Source organism: Electrophorus electricus, chromosome 6 (genome assembly GCF_013358815.1).
Source record: "Electrophorus electricus isolate fEleEle1 chromosome 6, fEleEle1.pri, whole genome shotgun sequence".
NCBI classification, from domain to species: domain Eukaryota; kingdom Metazoa; phylum Chordata; class Actinopteri; order Gymnotiformes; family Gymnotidae; genus Electrophorus; species Electrophorus electricus.
This window is the reverse complement of record NC_049540.1, coordinates 26,497,921-26,520,228: the sequence shown is the minus strand read 5'-3', so window position 1 is coordinate 26,520,228 and position 22,308 is coordinate 26,497,921. Positions and strand designations below refer to the sequence as shown.

Below are 22,308 nucleotides of genomic sequence, written 5' to 3'. Positions count from 1 at the left end.
GCTATTGTGATATATCTTAGGTACTAGTAAAACATATATAATTTCAAACCTTTAACATTTCAAACCTGATAAAACTGGCTAAAGCAAAGTAGTGGGACTAGAACCGTTTAAATCCCAGTTTAAGTTAGTTTGAAGTACCAGTTATGTGTCAGTTGTAGCCGGAGGACGATTGGCTGTAGGGTTATGCAACATTTTGTTTCGACGACAATGACGAGTAATAATAAATTTGAGTTTTTATGTTTCATGACGAGTAATAATGAATTAGAGTTTTTATTTTTAATCCACGTGCTGGGCGGGACCCCGACCTAAACACGTGCCGATAAAATCTGCCCTGATTGGTCCAAACTGGCGTCCTTCAGCGCCAGGGTAGTGACGTCGCCAACCAGGAACCAAAGCAATAGAGGCGAAACAAGCCAAGATGGCGGCCCGCGATGAACCAGGGAACCCATTCCGTTTTCATTAGTATTCGTCACGTCAACGTCTTGATCGCAAGGCTTATGTTGGGAGAAGGCTGATTACTCGTTGGATAATACATTGGAGACTCAAGACGGAGCAGATACTGGTAAACATTGCTAATGATTCACTGAGATTTGGAGTCGGGGCGGTGGCAGAGGAAGTGAAGGGGCTGCTGTTGGTTATTTAGCTTGCTAGCGTTAGCGTTAGCTAGCTAGTTTCTGTTTGGACTTCGGATTCGAGTCGAAATGCCTTCATCTGGCTACTTAACTACATCTAAAAGTGGTTAACGTCAGTTTAAAAGTAGCCATACAAGTCACATTCACTTAGATATTTTGTGAACGAGCTGTTTGTTTCGTGTCGCTTCATCAAAAATTGTATACATAAATGTCGGTTAGCTAAGATAGCTAGCTTTGTGGAACCAGCTGGACGATCTCGCTGTCGCTACCTACTCGCGATTTGGCCTCATGTCTCACACAAGATCGTAATAACGTTAGGAAACCAGTCAGGTATTGGCTTGCTGTCATTCTACTTTATTACAAAGGCTTCCGGGTGAAAAAGCGATTGAAACACGAAGGAAAGGTTCGCTGACAGCTCGCTGTTGCGCAGCAGAGCGGCGAGCGACCGCAGGCCTGCTGGCTGCGCGTTTTCCTGGAGCTACCATGTAATCCCGGATCACACTGCGACTTTAGAGATGCCACTGGTCTAGTCAACGTAGAGTCGTGTTTGTTCATGAGCTGGTCCCATCTAAGTATTTTGCTCAGTTCACGAAAAGATTGATTGATTATATCTCTTTGGGGTACGAAGGTTGTTTTGATCAACGCGCTTCTGTTCCGCTTAATCACTGAAAGAAACTGTTTTCCACCAGACATACCATTCAGTTACCAAACGCTTCCCTTTTTCATGTAGTATCCCGCTAGACTGAATTCTTGACAATCACCGCGTATTCTTTTTGTAGTTGACATTTAGGATTTGTGCTCTAAGGTTAATGAGAGAGTATTTTTTTTTAAAAAAAGGTACTCTAAATGGATGCAAGGAAGTCTGGATCAGATATCCACAACAATGGTGAGTGACGTAGTTATCACTCATTTTATCTCACACCCTCATTCTGAGATTGTTAATTTATTTACCTTTTTTCCTCTATCCTTCTGGCTTAATTCTTGTATCTAGGACCCATCAGCTATCTTGATGAAGTTCCTTTCAAGCTCAATGAGAAGTTCCGCTGCCCTGCAAAAGTGGGTCTACCCATTGGCTTCTGTTTGCCTGACTGTAATTCTTTGCTCTCAGAGATGCAGGTTGGTCTACTTTATCCTTTTTTTTGTTACATTATGAAGCTATTTTTTTTAAGGCAGTGGACAATGTAGTCAGGTGAATTACTTGGTTAAACATGTCTAATTCCTAAATTTGTTTGACAACATTTTTCTCAAGGCATTAATATCACCTTGTACTGCCTACAGTATGACTTCTCTCTGGAGAATCTGACTGTGCGTTGGGGTGAGGATCTTGCAAAGACAAGAGCTGCCGAGACTCAAGCAGCCGAGACACAACAGGTGGAAACCGAAAAAGATGGGCAGGCCACCTCACAGGACATTGATGTGGGCTTGGCTGTTGGAAAGACCGCCCGCTCCACAGAGGAACACGACATCCTCCCTCCAGCTCTGAATCCTGTTCTGGCAGGCCTTCGGCATAATGCCATCCTTACCCCACTCCCTGCCCCGAGCTTTGGACCAGCGCGACCTGTACCCAACAACCCAGCCCCTCAATGCTTGAACCTGGCTGACTTTGAGCGAGAGGAGGACCCCTTTGATAAATTGGAGCTTAAAACGCTGGATGACAAAGAGGAGTTGCGCAGCATTCTCCAGAGCCAACCGCAGTCGTCTCTCTCGCCCCCGGAGCCTCCTGTCCCAGAATCCCACCCTCCCTCACAGAGCAACACACCACCTCTGCAGGGCAAAGCACCTGTCTTCCATAAGCCCAATGGGCTGGTTGGACTGCTGGACTTGGAGCGGCCAGTCCCTGGGGGTGTGGGGACCCCTAGGGGACAGATTGATGCTGAACGCCCCTGCAACATTCGCTCACTGACTTTCCCCAAGCTGTCGGACCCGGGGGATTCCCCCTCAGATCCTCTCCTCGGTGTGTACCCAGCTGCCCAACAGCACAGCCTACCTAATGGAACCCCATCATCGCTGCTGAGATCGACACCACACATCAGTTCTACTCCACCTGTAGAACTACCAGGCCATACTCAAAATGGAGCAACAAAGCAGGTATATACACAGCCTCCTACTAAGCTTTCTCAGTACTGAACTACACGGTGCCTGTTGCTCTGTTATGATTCTCAGAGCTCTTGCTGTGATTTAAGTTGAGAGTTGCCTTTATGTCCTGCAGTCGCACCCTGCCCCTGTAGTGGGTCCCTCCTCATACTCAGCTCATGGAATGCTGCTTAACCTCTCCGCAAGTGAGAGGCAGTGTGTGGAGACCATAGTGGGCATGGGCTACTCTTACGAAGGGGTTCTCCGAGCCATGCAGAAACAAGGGCAGAATGTCGAACAGGTTAGTTGTGACTCCTTTCATTTTTGAAAGCTAGAGTAAATACAGCAATCCAGTGTCGTGCAAAAATTACTGAGTCACAGCCAGAGTGGTGCAGAGCCCTTTTGTTCTGTTGCTGTTGCAGATTTTCTCTAAAGGTTTTGTTCTCTGTGCCTCTGCAGGTGCTAGAGTACCTATTTGTCCACAGCCGACTGTGTGAGAGAGGTTTTGACGCCAGTGCTGTGGAAGAATGCCTGGAGATGTACCAGTGTTCTGAGGAAAAGGTTTGTCCGCTATAACACTCTGGTAGCAAAAGTAACCTGCCAGTCAGTCCCAAACCCCAGTCTCTCAGCCTGTCTCTTATATACAGTTTTTAGGTTGCAGACAAAGTATCCCATGGTGTTCTCAACTCTTAAGACATTTTCTTCTAACAGTATGTGTGCATGTCACCAGAGCTGAGGGAGGGTGTCTGGCCATGGAGCCTTGAGACTGGGCAGTAAGAGTTTAGAACAGGTCTTGTTCTCTATCAGTGCTGAGTACATAAGGAGTCAATATATTATTTAGTGATTGTAATAACTTTATTTGTCTGATATAATATACATGTTAAGGGCTAGGCTATTACACACAGAGACTAGTATACATGGCAAACACAGGCTAGAAATGAACATAACAAGGCTGGAAATAAGGAAGAGGTGAAAGTAATGACAGGTGAGGAAAACAACTAAAGAACCAAACAAAACAAATACATGAGGCAGGGAAACCATGCAGACAGGGATGCTAGGAGGGTGGCCAATCCTGTCTATCTGTCTGTCTATCAGATATACACACACATATCTATCATCACTGGTGAATAATTAAGTCATACTGTTAATTTAAAAACTGTCAACATAGTTATTTTATTATAAGTTTATTCATTTGTAATAGGTGTATATACTCAAACTAAAGTGAAACAATCAGAATTATTTAATTAGTTATAGGTGATGAACATTATGGCATACTGATCATTTAAATGGTGTTCTATCTATCTCATATATATATATATATATATATATATATATATATATATATATATATATATATATATATATATATATATATATATATATAATTTATTTTTTTAACCGTGTGTACAGTCTCTTCCCCCGGTGCCCAAAAAGTAGTCGCGCACACCAGTTTTCCTCAGATAGTTTTAAGAAGGTCTGAAGAGCTGGATATGTATGGATAAGCTTGATATGTGACGATGAGATGCAGCAGACTAAGGCAAGGCTGTGTCTGAAATGCATGTGGAAACAGAGACCAGTTGTCACTACCTAGGAAATGAGTGACAGTGTTTGATTGGACTCCATACTTCTGAAAAGATTAAAACCATATATCACTTGCTAGCCCATGTTATTGGACCTGCTAAATGGCATACTGTGTTGAGGGTGTGTGTGTGTGAGGGAGAGTCTTTCCATATTATCAGGGAGGTGTTTTCAACATTTACAGAATTTAGCAGGTGCTCTTATCCACAGAGTTTTACAAAAGATCCATAGTTGTCTGTTCAAAAAAGAGGAATCCTGAAGACTCACCCCTTTTCTGCCAACAGTGTTTCTAGGACAATGTAATTTTGCAGGACAATTTATCTTGGAGCAACCATTTCTGTGTTTATGGACTGGAAAATAGGGAGATTGAAGTTAGCCACTTTAGCCAAAGGCATGATGCATTCCTGCAGCCCTGGTCTATAGATCTGAAATATCTAGAGTAGAGAGGGAAACAAAATCTAGCTATCACTGCATTTTAGAGAAGAAATGATTGGAGTGGAATAATTCCTATTGAACCACACGTGCAGTGGCTATGTGGTGCAAGACTATTGTTGTCAGGGAAAACGTACATGGGAAAAACGTACATGGGAAAAACGTACATGTCGGGCGTTAAGAGATAGTGATGACAAGGTAGGTGGAACCATCAGAATAGGTGCCATCAGGGGCATAATAAGTAGCGTCACTCAAGACAGCAGAGCTGGAGCATGAGAACAAAGTGTTGTGCCGGGAAGCTCTTTGGCTTGCCACACAATACTGCTTATCTGATGTTTCCATTTACTGATATGATCACTGCAGGGAATTCGTGTAAGGGATCTTGTATCTAAGGAGGAAAAAAGCAGACCTAGTGGCTTTAAGAAACTTTATGCCAAGATGTTAACTCAGAATGACTTACTCTCACACTAATCCATAACAGTTGTAGAGTTTTAAGCGATAGTACACTGTCTAGGGTTTTAGATTTGCTAGAATAAGTTATTGAAGTCTATAGCTGGACCAGATATTGATTCCAAATATAGAAAGCTAGGGGAAAAACTGTTCTTAAGATGGACTTTCGTGCGATATGTAGTATTGGGAATAATGAGGAACTCAAATAGAAATCCTTGGGATTAGAAGGATGATAAAATATTGCTCAGTACTGGGATGACTTTCTTGGCTAGACAGACTGGAGTGGGGCAAAGCATGACATCAGCAGACAGATACATGTATACAATGCTGTCAAAGGACTGTTCATGGTCTGGACATAAATGACTTCAACTGTCCCTGATAAGGGGTGTGAGGGGGACATGACATGATTTTTTTTAAGTTAGTGTATATGGGAATGTCAAAATCGAATGGCTTGGTCAGGGAGGGTAAAGTCACACAATGATGGGGTACTGAAATTCTCATGGGCTCTTTCAAAGTTATTGTAAAGGTTTTAAGACTAAAACGATCAGGAGAAAATAAGTGAGTGGATCTGTTTGTTTGGAAGGAGGGTATCATGTATTGTGATATTGCCTTAGAAGTGCATGTTACTTAGTATTTATAAGCACAATCTATCAGTGTGAGTATGTTTAACTGAGAGAACACTAGAACAAGTAACTAGATAAAATGCTAGGATTGGTTCTAAATAGTTCGAAGAAATGTCATATGTTGCTTTTCTTTGTGGCTCCAAATATGAACAGTCATATACCCCTAGATAACTAGGTGAATCTGATGCTTCTCATGCTTCTACATGAGTCAGTCTGTAATTCCGTGGACCTGTGTTATGCATACACACATGCAGAATTTTCTTTGCCAGTTTCCCAGTGTTCTATGGATCATAAATGGATCAATTCTTCCATCGAATCAGGAATGGCTGAAAGACACGTTAATTTCCACTAGATCAGGATCACCTAAATGAAAAAAATGACTGACTGATTTATTAATAGTGAAAGCTTCAAGACAAACAGATTATTTTGGAGGATGCAGGGCCAGACATCAGGGAGGGGAGTCCCACAGGAGGTGACTTTAACTAGGAAAAGTGGTGACATGGTGACTACAGCAGTGAAAGGGCCACTATACTTACTAGCAAGACTTCCTATATGACCTTCCTGTTTGACATGAACAGTAGCTTCTATTGAACATAGTGCTTAAAACGCAGAGCCACATTTCGCTCCTGTTGCTGAGATTTAACTAGGAAATTAGAATCTTCTAGGTGTTCACGTTTGTCCTTTGAAATATATCTGCAAAACATCTCTGAGAAGAGTCAAGGGGTTAAGATCTAATGGTGCACTGTAGGGAACCTCATAGGGCATCCTATACAAAAAGGATAAGCCTGTGGCTTTAATTTAGCTGTCAGTCATAGCTCTTCTACATGTCTTCATAGAGATTCTACACATCTCTAAGGGTGATTATGGGTTATAAAATTTTGGCCTAATACCCAGGAGTTTTGTCTCATCACTTTACCTGTGGAAATGGGTTCCCTGGTTACTCTAATTGAAAAGGAATTCTCCAGCAACTGAAAATCTGGCATAATTTCCTTTGGCAGTATATAACCTGCAAGTTAAAGCTTCATCCCATCATGAGAACAAATTTACAATTACCAGTATACTTGTAACCTCCACTAGGGGCTAGAGGTCCAGTTAAATAATTTGTTTGTATCCACTAGGGTTGTTGGTTTCATGGTTATTGACTGTGTAACCATTTGACATTTTTTAAGTACTTAATTAAAACAGATTTCTGTCCATTACTTTCTATACTTGTTACTCCCACCCCTGGATGTAGACTACATGTAAAACATTTGTCTGAATAATACACTGCATAAGCATGTTATATTTCGACCTCTTCTACCACCTTTGTAATGTTTATAACTTTATCTTACATGATAACTATTTAACGCAAAGCAGAATATGACATTACTGACCATAACTAAATTATTTTTGACTTTTGACCATACTACTTTTGACCCTAGTGACTTTATTTTTGCTTATATCAACTATACTAATAACGTAGACAAATGTATGATTTTCAAAACATTTTTATAAAAAATACAGGCATGTTTTTTTTTTTCTTTTTTTTTCTTCTCCCTCTCCAAGTCTAAGAACTGACTATGTTGAGCAACACTGTGACCATGCATAGAACCCTGACCTCAATGTTACTGAACACGTTTGGGATGAATTCGAATATCAGTTATGTGCCTGGCTTTCTCGTGCAACATTTCTTGACCTCACAAAAGCCTTTTAACTGAATGGGCTAGATTCCCAAAGGCGCATTACAAAATCTTTTGGGAAGCCTTTCCAGAAGAGTGGAGTGTGTTATATCTGCAAAGGGGGGCAGGGATTGGGCTGGGAGAATCTCCATAATGTTGGTTATGGATTTGGAATGGGATGTTCTGTAAGCTCATATGTGTGATGGGCAGGTGTCCACATACTTTTGGCCATATATTGTTTATCAGCAATGCATCATTTTAAACAAATTAAAAGCTGGCATTTATTTAAGCAGTTTATCTGCTGTGTGATAAATTTATGAAAACCAAATACTTTTTGTTTCAACTATGCTAATGAAAGCCCAAGTCAAATTGTAGCCAATGATCTTTTTAGATAAGTTTATCATGCTATGCAAATTTAAAACCACAACACCCCTAGACAGCCTGAACTTTGTGTAGGGATTTGTTTTCAGGCAGTAAACATGGCTATGACCATCACACTCTTTGTGGCCAGAAATAGGTTTGCTGCAACATGATGCATTTTATCAGCCCCAACATGTCCTACTTAGTGATATAAATTTATATAGATGAGCTTTGAGGACAACAGTTGTCACCCGGCCACTAGCAAGTGTGCTTCCTGAAATTACAGCTCAGTTGTTCCTACTGCTGCATTTCACCCAATGAAGTAACGTTTTAAAGAAAACACATCTCCTCAGTGCTGGGGGTACAGGGATGAAGAGAGACAGCAGAAGCTGCTGTCTGTAATGGACATGATGTGCGTGGAGTGACTTTTTGTGCTGAAAGATTGGTAGCATTGATGCCAAGTGCTGCAAATGGCTGGCTCACACTGTGTCCTGTGACTTTCCATATAGAGACTTTAAACATGGAATAGTGTCTTTATAGGCAATTGGGCCATTTCCTACAATTAAAAAATGTGTTCCTTCCAAATATAGAGATGAGGAGTTGGGCTGCACATAGTGCCACTGATAACAAAGCAATTAATTGAAGGCTGTTTAAAAAAACAAACATGAAAAACGTTTTAAATGGACTGGTCAGCCACTGAATGATGCCTGTTATGTCCGACAAAAAACAGCTTCCAGAGTTTAATATTGCTTGCACTCTTGTGTTAATCAGAGCAGCTGAAAAATTTGGGGGCATTATCAGCCTGTTTGACAAGATTCTATCTGCCCCAAATTGTGTCAGCTGAATAGTCCAGTTATATCAGAAACAGTCCAGTTATATCAGACCACTTTCACTAACAGTGGCAGGTTCACAGTGGCTACTGTTTGAAATGCCTCTGTCCTCGCGTGTACCCACAGAAAAGTTACGTTATCTACAAAGTTCTCATGAGCTTTAATGGCTTTTACATCCTCAGTAAGGCACTTGCACTGTTAACACCCCACTGTACATTTTAAAACTGCTTCTTCCCTTTTATCTCTAGTTTTCTTACTCACGGGTCAGATAAGATGTTCGTAAACCAAACCAACAAAGAGAAATACTTTGTTCTCATCATTATACCCATCTTTCACCAAGTCACCCATACTTCAAAAAGTGTTTTACAATAATTCTAACACTAACTCAAACTAACAACAATTGAAAACAGAGTAAATGGAGGATTTACTCACAAAACACTGCAGGCCTGTAGAGTAACCTTTTGACTGGGTTCTATGTGAGTACCTTACTGTGCCTACCTTACTTTGAAAAGATCATCCAACGTTAAACACTTTGCCGGTCTGCAATCAGACTATATAACAAAAGCTGAGGACACAATCTGTCCTCATGCTGGCCAGCCCCCTCCTCATACAATAACTCAAGAGCCTCTTTCTCCCACTTTCTAGTACACTAGACTTTTTTTTGTCAATCATAGACTTTATTAACCGTATACATGTATATGTGTATATACTGTTTATTCTAAATGGATATATTTTCTGTAGCTACATTACACTGCTGTTATACACTTTATTATTATTATTATTATTATTATTATGCTAATTTAAAAATGTTAATTGAATCATGGTTGAGTTTTCAAACACCCCCACACACACTAAAATGATGAGATTGATGTAATTCTTTATTACTAATCAGTGGTGAATGTTTAAAATGTGCTATTAAAGTTCTTCTTTTTCTGTTTTTCTTTTTCACAGAAGTAGTCTTGAACATCAGTAATAGCTGCAGTAGAAAACTAATTTGTCTGATAAACCAAATCTTTCAGTAACCAAAAATTCCTAGAAAATTAGGTCCATAATCACTCAGACATTGGCTGTAGAATGGATCATATTTAAGAGCTCAATGACTTTAAAATTGACACCACAGACCAATTCATGAAATTTGTTCCCTGATCAACTACTATTGTAAAATAGACTCATCTACGAGAAACAACAGCTCAGCAGCAAAGAGATCGTGCAAATTCACAAAGTAGGGACATGTAAAAACTACCTGTCCCCTGTTGCCTCACTCACTAACAGATTTTCAAACTACCTCTAAATACATCACAGGAACTATGCTTCAGTATCTTCAGGATATGGGTTTTCCTGTCCAAGCAGCTGTATGCATACTGCCTAAGATCAGCATTTGCAATGCAAAGCGTGGGCTGCAGTGGTGTGAAGCATGCCACCACTGGACTCTGGAGCGGTGGAAACATTCAGTCTGGTGGATGAATCTGGGTTTGGCAGATTTTAGGAGAATACAACCTACCGGAATGTATAGTTTCAAAAATAAACTTAAGTGGAGGAGGTATAATGGTCTGGGGCATTTTTTTCAGGCTAAGCACCCTTAGTTCCAGTGAAGGGTAATGTCAGTGTTACAACATACAAAGTTGAAATTCTCACTTTATTTGCTTTTGTCTTCATGGCGACAGTTTAGGGAAGGCCCTATCCTGTTCCACCATGACTGTTATACTGTGCGCAGAGTAATCCATTAAGACATGGTTTGACGACTTTGGTTGTTCGACTTCAGTTGCCCCAAACTTTACTTTAGTAATTACTAAATTAGTTGGTAAACCTCATGTCACTGCAGTGAATCCATTGATGAGAAATAACGTAGCACGTTATTGGTTTGTTTCTCTCCTCTTTCAGGCTCTGCAGTTCCTGCAGCTGATGTCACGATTTGGGGAGATGGGCTTTGAAAGAGATACCATCAAAGAGGTTCTGTTGATGCACAATAATGACCAGGACAAAGCTCTGGAAGACTTGATGGCTCGGGCAGCAGCAAGCTGAAGAATAGCCACGTCTGCTCCTGGAGCCACCCCTCCCTTGCCCCTCAACACTGTGGTCACAGAGAGAGAGAGAACGACCGTGTGTGTCTGTCTGTCTGTGTGTGTGTGTGTGTGTGTGTCTGTGTGTGTGTGTGTGTGTGTGTGTGTGTGTGTGTGTGTGTGTGTGTGTGTGTGTGTGTGTGTGTGTGTGTGTGTGTGTGTGTGTGTGTGTGTGTGTGTGTGTAGGAAGAGCAGGTAGGGTGTAGGCTGAGGGTGTCTGACGCAGGACAAACAAATATGTAACCCTTAAAAATATACATGCCCATTGAGGAAGGACGTGATTGGACCATGCACTTTCATCCCACTTAAGCTATGACCCCGTTAAGTGATCTTCGATTGGTTGTGCGTGGGAGGAGACTGAGCCCCCCCTCAGTGGAGCACCCCTGGCTTGTTTCTCCATTGCCATAGGTACAAGCGGAACCGGAGGACAGTGGGTGGCACCGAAAGAGATGGAATTGAGAGGAACTCGCTCATAGCTACAGCGCTGCCGTCTCTCGCTTCTGGGTGCAGGCTTTCAAAACTGATGGGAACTTAATGCACACACAGGCGTACACATTCACACACCATGTCTGAACAGAGAACTCAGAAAAGTGCCCTCTCTGTTCCTGCTACTGACTGGCTTTCATTTTTTTTCTGTCTCTGCTGTTTATTTGTTTAATCATATGTTCCTTTGTTGAACTGTTTAACAAGACAAATATGTTTTGTCCTCATAGAGATTCTGTTTCTTTGCCTACGGGTGTAGTAATTTCATTAAATAATCTAATTACCACAGTGAATGTTGTATTGGGGAAAAGTGAACAATTAAGTAAAAGGATAACAGCTGCTGCCTGGTTGGCTTTAGCACTGGAATGGACAGCAAATTTAATTGCAAGAGAAACTGAAGTGTTCCTGGAAATGCAATATTTAAACATGTCTAAGCATTCTCATACAAATGACTGCAAGAGGTTCACAGATATTAATATAAATGTATTTCAATTTGTTCAATATATACTGACACTTTCAATCTGTAATAAAGACTTTAGAAAATCTTCGCCATTTACCTGTGGATGTGAAAGTACACTGAAACACTCATCAAGGTGGATCATTGAAAAAGCAGTAAAATTGGAATCAGCTTGAGCAAAACTTGCCTTATGGTTTTGCAGTAGACAAAGGGGAAGGGCTAAACTTTTTCCACAGACCTAAAGACCATGAGCACCATAGAAAACGTGAATTTATTTCATTTCATTCCTTGTTGAGTCCCAGCTGCTCAAGCTTTCAAAAAATGTTTGTTTCCTAATTGGGTTATGTTTTAGAATGATGGTGAGTGCAAAATGCATAAATAGCCACCACCAGTTTTACTTCCAGTTGCTGATTCACATGTAGTCTGTGCTGTCGGGGACATACCGATGACATTACTTATGGGTCTGTTTTGATCAGTTGGCCTCTGGGCAGCATGCATTCATGGTAGCTCTGCCAATACTTATGCTATTTGGGCCTTTTTGTTTAAGGCTTGTTTTTAACTCCATAATAACTTAAAAGCCAGACACTAATGTTTGAAAAGTAACTCCTAAGTGTACACCTACACAGGGTCACTTGACTGCTGTTATATTAGCTTTGTTACATCAGTTCCATCTCTGGAAAGCTTGTCACAGAGAACAATGCTTCAATGAGCATTTCCAGGTGTCCAGATCAGTTTCTCTTAATGGTCCTCTCTGGTTCAGGGCTTAAGCCTGAGATATTTTGAACATGATTTTGCTCTTTTAGTTTTTAAAGGCTGGTACTTGCTGATCCTTTTAGGAAATTACTTTTAGACTGAAGTGATAAGATGTAGAGGGTGCTTCCTGAGCTACTTTTGTAATACATTGTCTTCATGTCACGTAACTGAAGATAATGAGATACAAGGACTTGAAAGTGGTTTTATTGAAAAGACGTGTTAATATAAATACACAGAAGCAAACTTTTGCCAAAACATAAAAGAAGTTGATTAAAGTGTTCTAGTCCTAATAAGATTGATAGTGAAAACGTGAAGTCTGTGCAGAACATAAATCTAGATTTTGTTTTTCCTAACGTTGATTTTTCTAGACAAATGAAAAGTAAAGCCTTTTTTAATGTTCATGTTTCCCATGAAAGTCCTTGGAGTCAAGGCTTAAGCTTGAGTTGTGTCCAGAAAACCAGCTCATGCAGTTAATGCTGATACTGAAATGTGATTCTAAATCATTTGGCAGTTCACTTTGATTAAACTTCTTTTCAAAAGATGTGGCAGTTGTTGGTCTTATGTCAGTTATGTGGAGGTGTTTGTGACAGTTGTCTGAAACATATCTGGTTTAAAAACAAAAACAAGCCAGCAAGCAAATTGTGCCTACACTGCATACACTGTCCTTTGTCATGAAAAGGTTTGTATTGAAAGCAATAAAGACCATTTTTACTGCTTTTCTTGTTGAATTTACACTGAAGAATAATCTACTCGCTTGCTCCAAGATAGGGCGAGAAAAATCTTCTCGGGGGTAATTTGTTTTTCCGCACTTAATACTCTTACTCATCAGTTCATATAAATTCCAGTCCCAATTATTCTAAAAGTACATTCGGACATGTTGGGTGAGAAGATAAACAAATTGCCGTGTTGGTAGTAGTAACCGTCATCTGTCAGGTCGGGTAAAATATGCGCACGTTTTACGCGTGTTGACGCGTGCTGACGCGCGTACACGCGAGCGTTGTTGTTGTTTGAGTCGAGCACGGCTGCGCGTGTCCGTCCGCCGCTGCCGTTGGTGACGCGCTCGCTAAGGAACCGGGGGGGAGGTAGAGGAAGGTGAAGAGGAAGGTGAACGGCACTGTCCGACGACGTAGGGGAGGAGTGAGTTCTCGTCCAGCTCCTCTAGCGACATAAACGTTTTTTTTGGTGAACACCAAAGCAGCCAGTTGACAAGGGTGTAGAGGCGTTTGCCGTCGTCCGGGAGCGTCTACTACTGAAGCAAAGGCGCTGCTTCAAAGCCCGCTCAGCGAATTTGCACATCGCCATTATATGATCCACCTCCCAGCGTCGCTAGCTTTGCCCTCCATGTGGGTGAGGGACCTTTGTGTGTCGGATTATGGCGAGAAAAACAGTTAGCAGGAAAAGGAAGGCAGTGGAGCTCAAGGAACAACAGGTAGGTGGGGGAACGGGGTTGATGTCTTGAGTCGGCGCTGGTTGTCTAGCCAGCTAATGTTAGCCTAGCTTGCTAAATGCCTAGGTTAACTGACGCTAGCTAACTAGGTTAGCTCGTCAGCTAATAACTAGGTTAGCTAAACTAGCTAAGCTAAGCTAGCTGTTTTGGAGCCAAACTAACGGCAGCCAGGGTTAGCTGGCTATCAAACCTTTTGGGGAATATGACACGACTTTATTGCGCTGCTTGCAAGATCGGCAACTAGCCAAGCTAGCTAAGTAAACGAAGAGGTAAAATGACAATTATTAAAAATGTCTGCTGTTAAGGTTTAATGGTGAGTTTTTGTGTTATGGTATTTATAGTGCTAGCTGTATGGTTCATAGGCCGTAGATGGAACAGGATGGCTAACGCTGGCTAGGCTAGCTGTCATTGAACTAACCCTACCCATCTAGCCTTTGGTTAACGCGAAACAAATGATTTATCGTTGTCATAACCTAAATTAACTGGACGAGCAGTCTTTTAGTTATCTAGCCAGCCAGCCAGCCACATACATGGATCATCACATGTGTAGTGGTGGGTAATTGCATCCAAATTTGCTAGGGAGCTAAATGGCTAGCGAGGTTATTAACGTTACCTAGGGTTGGATAGCTTGTTAACAGTAATTAATCTCCGCTAAGATGGAGTAAATATGCAAGATAAAGATAAAGTTAGTTTTTTGGGTAGGTGTCATAATGTTAACCTACCTAGTGAAGCCTTTGAAGACTACGAACTTAACCTAAGTCCATAGCCGATAGCAAGTTTAGCCAGCTTTACAGTCGGCTAGGGACAAGGCCGTCGAGCTGGTAATGGGTAATACTTTCTGCAATTTTTATGTTGGTCATTAACGTTATGTAGCTACATGGCATAAGGCCAAGCGACCAATTGCAGCTAATTTGGCCTAATGAGTTCCCTTTTGATCGTGGGGTTCATCGGTGTTTTATCATGTCATTTCGGACAGCCATCTTAAAATCCAGTTATTTTAAGGCTAGCTAAGTGTTTTGTCCTCGACTGCAAGCCGTTTTAAGCATTGACAGATTTCCGTCAATGTCTGTGAATGTAAAGAGTCAGGCATGCTCTACAGGCCTAGATAATAAGCTTGGAGCTGAAATTGAAAATTTAGATGGAAAACTATACTTGCACAAATGTATTAAGTGACATTCTGCACTCAGCTTTCACATACACATAGCGAAGCAGTGTCATTTACATTCAGTTAATTATTTGGGTTCCGATCTGTGGCGATAGTTTCAGTGTGACAGATCAACCTTCTTTTCAAACAACTGATCAACGACTTGTCCAACATCTATGATGTTCAGTCAACATATTGATATTCCATATTTTGTTTGAAGGTAGGACACAGTGTCTTGCAAACATGATATTTTTCAAATCAAAATATAACACGCAATCTGGTTTAAAAACAAAAATGACAACTCTCAGATGATGATTCAAGTGAGAAACTACATTGTACTGTATTAAAGACACAATGTTAGTAGAACATGTACACAGCTGTTGTTTATACTTTTATTTACAAGATTTAGTTGTAAAACAGCCTTCAGTAGAGGTTAACCTGCAGAGATTGATTGCTTCCTCAGATATCAAAGGGCACTCACTGCAAATTGATTTTGAAGATAGGATGGAAGAAGAGTGAAGGGCTGTTATGCACTCTGTTTTTAATGAAAATATATGCTTCATTTCAACCAGGCAGTCTGTTATGAAATTAAATGTAAAAAAATATTTGGTGGTGAACTAAAAGCTGTTTATGATAGCAGGCTGTTTATAACACAGGCTACTTATTGCAGCATCACATTAGGTAGGTAATTGGGTTCGGTAATTGGCAGCTACTGGAGAAGGTTTTAAAAAAATGCAATGGCACCTAAATTGAATTCAAGGCCCAGCCTAAGCTTTTTAAGCATTATATGTTCAGGATATTCCCTGAAGATGTACACTATAGACTGTTTTGGAAGTGATTTAGTTAATTTGACAGACAGGCTGTTGGCCTGTAGATTACTTTTTTAGTTTAACTACAGTGTTAAATAAGTGTCTGCAAACGTTTTTGTTATTGCTGAACCTATTTCGCTCTATATGTGTTTGAGTCCTCAGACTGAAGGTTTGTGTGTATAGGCCAACATCCACCCTGACCTAGTTGGCAGCTATTATCTAGGTCAGTAATTTCATGCTTTTTGGAATATTAGGCTACACAATTCCAGCAATATGCCATAATTAGTTTTTAAATATGAATAAAATACTAGGTACAAGTTATTGGAAGTGAGTGATTTTGGAGCTGCAGCACTTCAGATAATTCATGGTACTGCAGCTTCTTTGTGCGGTTTCTTACTACCTCTACTCTCTGCACTGGTCAGCACTTGGTCATTTAGGTGTGTTTAATGTGTGGTGATTTCTGGAAATTCTTTAGTTTGTTTTTGGAAATCCTGTTAGGATTAATAACCGACATCATTTCGGAATCCACAGATTTATTTTGGAATTCACAATTTGTGTATTCCTATAGTGAAATGTGAACAGGTCAGTGTGATTGGTTGCACAGCACATAGACCTATGTATGTATGGTTGAACATTTTTAAGAATTTACATTTTGCAGCTGCAGAATAGATATTTGAATGCATCATATTTAAAGTGAATTCTACACTTTGTTAAAAACTGGATAAACAATATTCACATAAGTGCAAGTGTAAATGCACCCAATAGGCATTTAAAGTCTTAAAATCTAATCGCTCAGTCTGCTTCTGGTCTGACCTTCATTTGACAAATGAAACCCCTCCTAGTACACCATGTGTACAATAACAGGCAAATTTTATATTTTGCAAATAGCTGTACTCCATTTACACACAGTGCAACTGGAAAAGAACAAAAGTTCACACTAACAACTGGATTTCAATATGACTGGCTAGAGATGCATTTGACTACAAAATATAAATGCATATGGTTAAGATCTAATAAGGTTAGAATCCAATTACAAGTTGTGTAGACAGGGTCTTGGTAATCTAGCCTCATCATCCTCCAGTGAGTTGGTCTGTTTGCATGTCGATGCGCCTATAAATATTTGCATGTTAGGCACTTATTCTTTGCGTTTCTGTGGATTATACTTATATTTGTGGTATTTGGCAGATGCTGTTATCAAGAGCAACTTGAATATTTATGACTATGGCTGTATATGTGCTCCCTAGAAATTCAATCAATGACCCTGGTGGTATTGGCACTTGCTCTACCAAATGAGCTACAGTAGCACTAAATAACATGAAATTTCAACTGTCTGCATTTGTACTGTCCTTTGTTTTTAATTAAGTTAAACTAAGCAGCTTCTAACATGGCTGTCTGCCTTGAGTGTTTGTTTTTGTTTTGCTTTTTTTGGAAGGAATAATTGAGCATAATTTTTGGCTAATTTTGACAGTGCTAGTAGGTGATGTTAGAAATAATTAAATGTCATTTAACACAGGTTTAATAAAAAATGTTGGAATTATTAAATTATATACTCCTGTTTCCCTAAATATAGTTTTATGTCTTATGGAAATTTGTTTCCAAAATCATAGTTTCATGCTTTTGTTTCCCTTGGCCTACTTTTGTAATGCACCGTTTACTCAAGGTGTGTAGAATGCAGATGGTTTAAAAATGAGCAGTTTATGAAATTTATTTATTCACCTCATTTCGGTGTTTTTAAGGATGGAAAAAGCTACTTCAACTTGCACAACTCTTTAAAGAGCAATAGTCTATTTAAATCGAAGTCACTAATTCACAGAAATGCCACATAGGCTAAGATTTTGCACAATGCTCAAGAAGGAAAGCATTGTTATGTGTGCTTATATTTTCCTTCTCTGCCAGCCTGATTGGTGCCAGTCTTTGTATAAGCGTGCCCGTGTGTCATCCTTGTCGCGGCATGCCCAGCGGTGGTGGCAGGGCCGGCAGTCCGTGGTGTGCGCTATCCGGGGACGGGAGTTCCGCCCACAGCAGCAGCATGAGTGGAGGTTCCAGCGAAGCTTGCGAAGCTTTGCGGCTGGACGCATCCCAGGAATCCTGCGAGAGCGAGAGTTCTCCTTGGGCTGCCTCAACAAGGTGTTTGCCTCTCAGTGGCTCAACCACTGTCAGGTGGTGTGCGGGACCAAGTGCAATACGGTGAGATTTTTGTTTGTTACCATGTACTTTGTGTATTTTGTTGTTTTTTACATGACTTGCAGCACCAAACTAATTGGGGAAAGATCTTTTAACATATTTGAAATACTCATAATTCCAAGATTTGGGATTAGATTTGGATTCGAGATCTGTCATTGATGATGTGTGCTAATCGTCGTTGTCTTGGTTTTCCTTGCTTAGCTGTTTGTGGTGGATGTCCTCACGGGGCAGATTACCCGGATTCCTATGCTGAAGGACAGGGAGGGGAGGGGAGGAGGTTCGCTGGGCATGAGCGTGATAGGAGGCCCGCTCTTCCATGGCCCAGGCTCAGCTGCTGGTCTGGATAGCCAGCAGGGCTGTGGCATCCATGCCATTGAGCTCAACCCTTCTCGCACCTTGCTGGCCACTGGAGGAGATAACCCAAACAGCCTGGCTGTCTACCGACTGCCCACTCTAGACCCTGTCTGTGTGGGGGATGTGAGTGTGTCCCTGCTGTAGAATCTTAGATTTTTGCCATTTTTAATTTAGGACTGTTGAATGGAGAAATTTGAATACATTAAGACACCAAATAATACAAATTAAAACTCTCAAACTGGGGTTTTCATTTTGGTAGGATGGACACAATGACTGGATCTTTTCCATTGCATGGATCAGTGACACCATGGCTGTGTCGGGTAAGAAGCTTTTATTCAGCATTAAGATTTTTAAATCACATTTGTGCAGTGATCTTTATTAAACTGTACAACTACCTGAATGTATGGGCATATGAAAGGTTTATAGTTATAATCTCAGGATTGGTTATTATAAACATGTGGAGATTATAGTATAAAATATTTCAGTACAGTAAAATAATTGACGGTTTGACAAGTGGCATTTTTAATTTTCTTATTTTCTCATTGTTGCCTTCATCAGCACTGTTCGCCAGTGTTAGTATTTCAGAAACCTGTGACTTTCAAATCATATAATTAAATTAATAAGATTTTTACATAAATGATTTAGTTCCTCTCCACACTGGTGTTATATAGCCACTGACATGGCAAATTTGTCAGATTAACCACACACTATAATATTTTTGAGTACTGTATTTCAGGGATTTTTCCTATACATCAAATGTATAAAGACAATAGAAATTTACCACTGAATAATTAGAAGCTCTTCTTTTATAATGACACATGAATAATATGTGTATGTATAATAACACATTGTACTGTCATATAGACCATATCCTTCAGATTTTTGCATATCTGATAGCTAATTTTGGTTTTTGCTTGCTCATTTTCTGTTAGGTTCTCGGGATGGCTCCATGGGTCTATGGGAGGTGTCCGAGGAGGTACTGGACTTGGCAGCAAAACAGCAGGCTGAAGAGGGAGTCCCCTGCTACGCCCACATCTCCCACCGTGCCCTTAAAGACATTCCTAAGGAGTACACCCATCCCTACAACTGCAAAGTGCGGGCCTTAGCCTTTAATAACAACCGAAAGGTCTGACTCATCTCCTTATTGTGTGACGTTTTAAAATGTTTAAAAATTTAAAATGATACTTTCCTCCATCCTTGCCGTGTTTCTCATGTTACTGTGTGTGTGTGCATATGCGTGCGTGTCATCAGGAATTGGGTGCTGTGTCCTTGGATGGGTATTTTCATTTATGGAAGGCAGAGGACAACCTGTGTAAGGTAGAGTAGCAATGATTCTTTGTTTCCTTCTGTAATAAATTTACCTGTGTCTTAAGGATACCTTCATTTGTCCCAAAGTGAAGTGAAGTTAAGGTGTGCCACAGAATCAGGCAAATACATTTTTGTATACAGAAGTAACCTTTATACTTCTGACTTTCAGGAGCTGTCTACCAAGCTCCCATACTGCAAGGAGAACGTGTGTCTTGCGTATGGACTGGACTGGTCCGTGTACGCAGTCGGCTCCCAGGCTCATGTGTCTTTCCTCGACCCTCGGCAATCTTCTCAGAACATCAAGTCTGTGAGCTCCAGGGAGCGTGGCAGTGGTAATATTAACCATACATATGATAATTTTTCCTTCCTTTTCTCAAAGCTTCTGTGTTATGTAATTTTGCACGTTTAACATCTGGACAGGTATCCGTTCTGTCAGCTTCTATGAACACATTGTGACGGTGGGCACGGGACAAGGCTCCCTGCTCTTCTATGACATCAGGGCCCAGCGTTTCCTCGATGGCCCATCTAACACACCCGGCGGGTACCGGAATCGCACTGCGGAAGGCATCCTTAAACTCACCACGGGGAGAGGTTGGCTGGTATGGGGCTGTTTTTCGTATAGTATTTGAACCTTTTCTTGCATATTTAGAAACATTTCAGGGCTACATGATGTGGTAGTTTAAAAAAAAAAAGAGAGACAACACTCCTGTACATAGAGTACAAAAGAGGTAGCATGGCCCCAGTTCATAAGGTCTTGTCCCCCACCTTTGTTTTTAAATGGAAATTTTAAAGATTACAAGACAGCATTGTTAAAATTGATAGATTTGCCATCTTTTGTTTTGTTTGTTTATTTTTTTTGGCTCTTAGAACCATGATGAGACATGGAGAAGCTACTTCTCGGATATCAGCTCTTTCCCCAACGCTGTCTACACACATTGCTATGATGACTCGGGCACCAAGCTATTTGTGGCTGGAGGACCTCTGTGCTCAGGCCTGCATGGAAATTATGCTGGTCTCTGGAGCTAGCCACCCCCCCCACCTCTCATAATTTCTGTGTCAAAGACATTTCTGTATACATACCGGCCATCGTTGTGCCACCTGAAGCTCTGTATCAGTCTGTCATTCATCTTCAGCTTTCTTCCTTTACAAAGGACTCAGGAGCATCATCATAATTATTTTCCGTTCTTACATTCTGTGTCCCATCGTGTCTTAGTACGATTTCTCCGACTTTTCTTTCGCTCATATGGTGTGGTTCTCAGCTTCTCGGTCATTTATGTCCGTGACAGAGCAGAGCTTTGACTGGCAGTGAGGCCTGTGCTCTGTGGAGCGCTTCAGCCCCCTCCGCTTCATCTGCCGGCACTTGCCACTGAGAACACTGACACAGTGGAAAGATATATTAAAATATTTAACAGCTTCTCTAGGGAATTGTTTTTTGTTTGGTTACCCCCTCAGTGCTGTCTTGAGGATTTGAGGATGGTGAAAGTGTTATTTTTAGCGTGGACTATTTGAACAGTCTGTGATTTTTGCCGTTCATTTGCTTGCAATGGACTGAAGTACAATGAAGATGAACAGTAGAAATACTGAATAGAAACTGATTTTGAATAGAAAAGCACAGAGAACCATAATGTGCTGGACTATACCATGATGGTCACATAGAGATTGGCGTCTACAAGGCTGACGAGAGACCAGTGCGGAGAACCTCTGAAAGAAATGTCAATGAATTCACACAAGCCAATGAAGACTCCTCTTCCTCCCCCTGCCCCCTTTTCAATTTCCTTTGATGGGAGTAAATGATGACCATTTCAGATCACTGACACCAACCATAAGAACGAATTCAGATTCTCTGGTTGACACCGAGTTGAAAAGATTTTATTTTCATTGTGTCCAGCTTTGAGTGAGACTAATATCCACACACATCTGGTAAAGTTACAACTTTTTCAGTAATGACTACTTTATTTTTTTCCATCCTTATGTCACTCCTGCTTTTGGTCTTCAGGTACAATTGTTTTTGCTAGCAGTGTTTGATTTTGAACGTCACTGAGAGGAAAGTTACTCATTTGTTCTTTTTCTCTTATTCAACAGAGGCAGGGCAGTAGTGAATGACATTGTTGCCTTTCCTGAGTCTTTCTGTGAAAGACTTGCAGATTTTTCCCTTTTTTTTCTTTTCTTTTTTTTTTACATGAAACCTTTTATGGAGTCATTGCAAAAAAAAATAGTTAGAACAAAGAGTGCAGATGTGACCATATATAAAGCAAATAACCATCACTTTTAAAATGTATTTTATATATAAATGTGTATGTATACATATTTGGAATCTTACAGATGGAGAATACATTTTATGTATGTGTGTGTGTGTGTGTGTGTGTGTGTGTGTGTGTGTGTGTGTGTCTGGACTAATTGTCATTATTTTGGTGGTGCCCTTTTTTATACACACTACATGCATTTTTACAAATTACTGAGTGTGAAAGTGTACAATATCAAAAAGAATGCAACAGAAAATTGTTTAAAGACAAAATAATGAATAAAAGTATTGATGTATTTTTCTTCCATTTCTGATCTTGCGTTGTGCCTTTATTTTTTTTCTAGAGGGTTTATCTTTGTTTACGGTACAACATGGGCACATTACAAAGCTGGAGTCTAGCTCGCCTCAAGTCACACTAGTAGAGCAGCTCA

At 40.6% G+C, this 22,308-nt stretch overlaps 2 protein-coding genes across 2 annotated transcripts; both read left to right on the top strand.

Annotated features, from left to right (window-relative positions):
* The first annotated feature begins 408 nt into the window (after positions 1-408).
* On the top strand, positions 409-10,770 carry ubap1 (ubiquitin associated protein 1). The gene is made up of 7 exons (XM_027003694.2): positions 409-562; positions 1,470-1,518; positions 1,624-1,748; positions 1,911-2,720; positions 2,842-3,006; positions 3,165-3,266; positions 10,518-10,770. Exons 2-7 carry the CDS (start codon positions 1,479-1,481, stop codon positions 10,656-10,658), a joined length of 1,383 nt encoding a protein of 460 aa, XP_026859495.2. The 5' UTR covers positions 409-562; positions 1,470-1,478; the 3' UTR covers positions 10,659-10,770.
* A 2,665-nt stretch (positions 10,771-13,435) lies between these two features.
* Positions 13,436-22,184, top strand: dcaf12 (DDB1 and CUL4 associated factor 12). Its single transcript, XM_027003693.2, has 9 exons — positions 13,436-13,818; positions 17,686-17,976; positions 18,175-18,450; positions 18,587-18,647; positions 19,260-19,453; positions 19,579-19,644; positions 19,805-19,967; positions 20,056-20,234; positions 20,503-22,184. The coding sequence occupies exons 1-9, from the start codon at positions 13,762-13,764 to the stop codon at positions 20,659-20,661; spliced, it is 1,446 nt and encodes a 481-aa protein (XP_026859494.2). The 5' UTR covers positions 13,436-13,761; the 3' UTR covers positions 20,662-22,184.
* The last annotated feature ends 124 nt before the right edge of the window (positions 22,185-22,308 follow it).

Coding starts and splice junctions, on each gene's coding strand:
- ubap1 (XM_027003694.2), top strand. CDS start 1,479: ATGGATGCAAGGAAGTCTGGATCAGATATCCACAACAATG. Junction 1,749..1,910: donor CTTTGCTCTCAGAGATGCAG/GTTGGTCTACTT, acceptor TACTGCCTACAG/TATGACTTCTCTCTGGAGAA. Junction 3,007..3,164: donor AAGGGCAGAATGTCGAACAG/GTTAGTTGTGAC, acceptor GTGCCTCTGCAG/GTGCTAGAGTACCTATTTGT.
- dcaf12 (XM_027003693.2), top strand. CDS start 13,762: ATGGCGAGAAAAACAGTTAGCAGGAAAAGGAAGGCAGTGGAGCTCAAG. Junction 17,977..18,174: donor GCGGGACCAAGTGCAATACG/GTGAGATTTTTG, acceptor TTCCTTGCTTAG/CTGTTTGTGGTGGATGTCCT. Junction 19,968..20,055: donor CTCCAGGGAGCGTGGCAGTG/GTAATATTAACC, acceptor ACATCTGGACAG/GTATCCGTTCTGTCAGCTTC.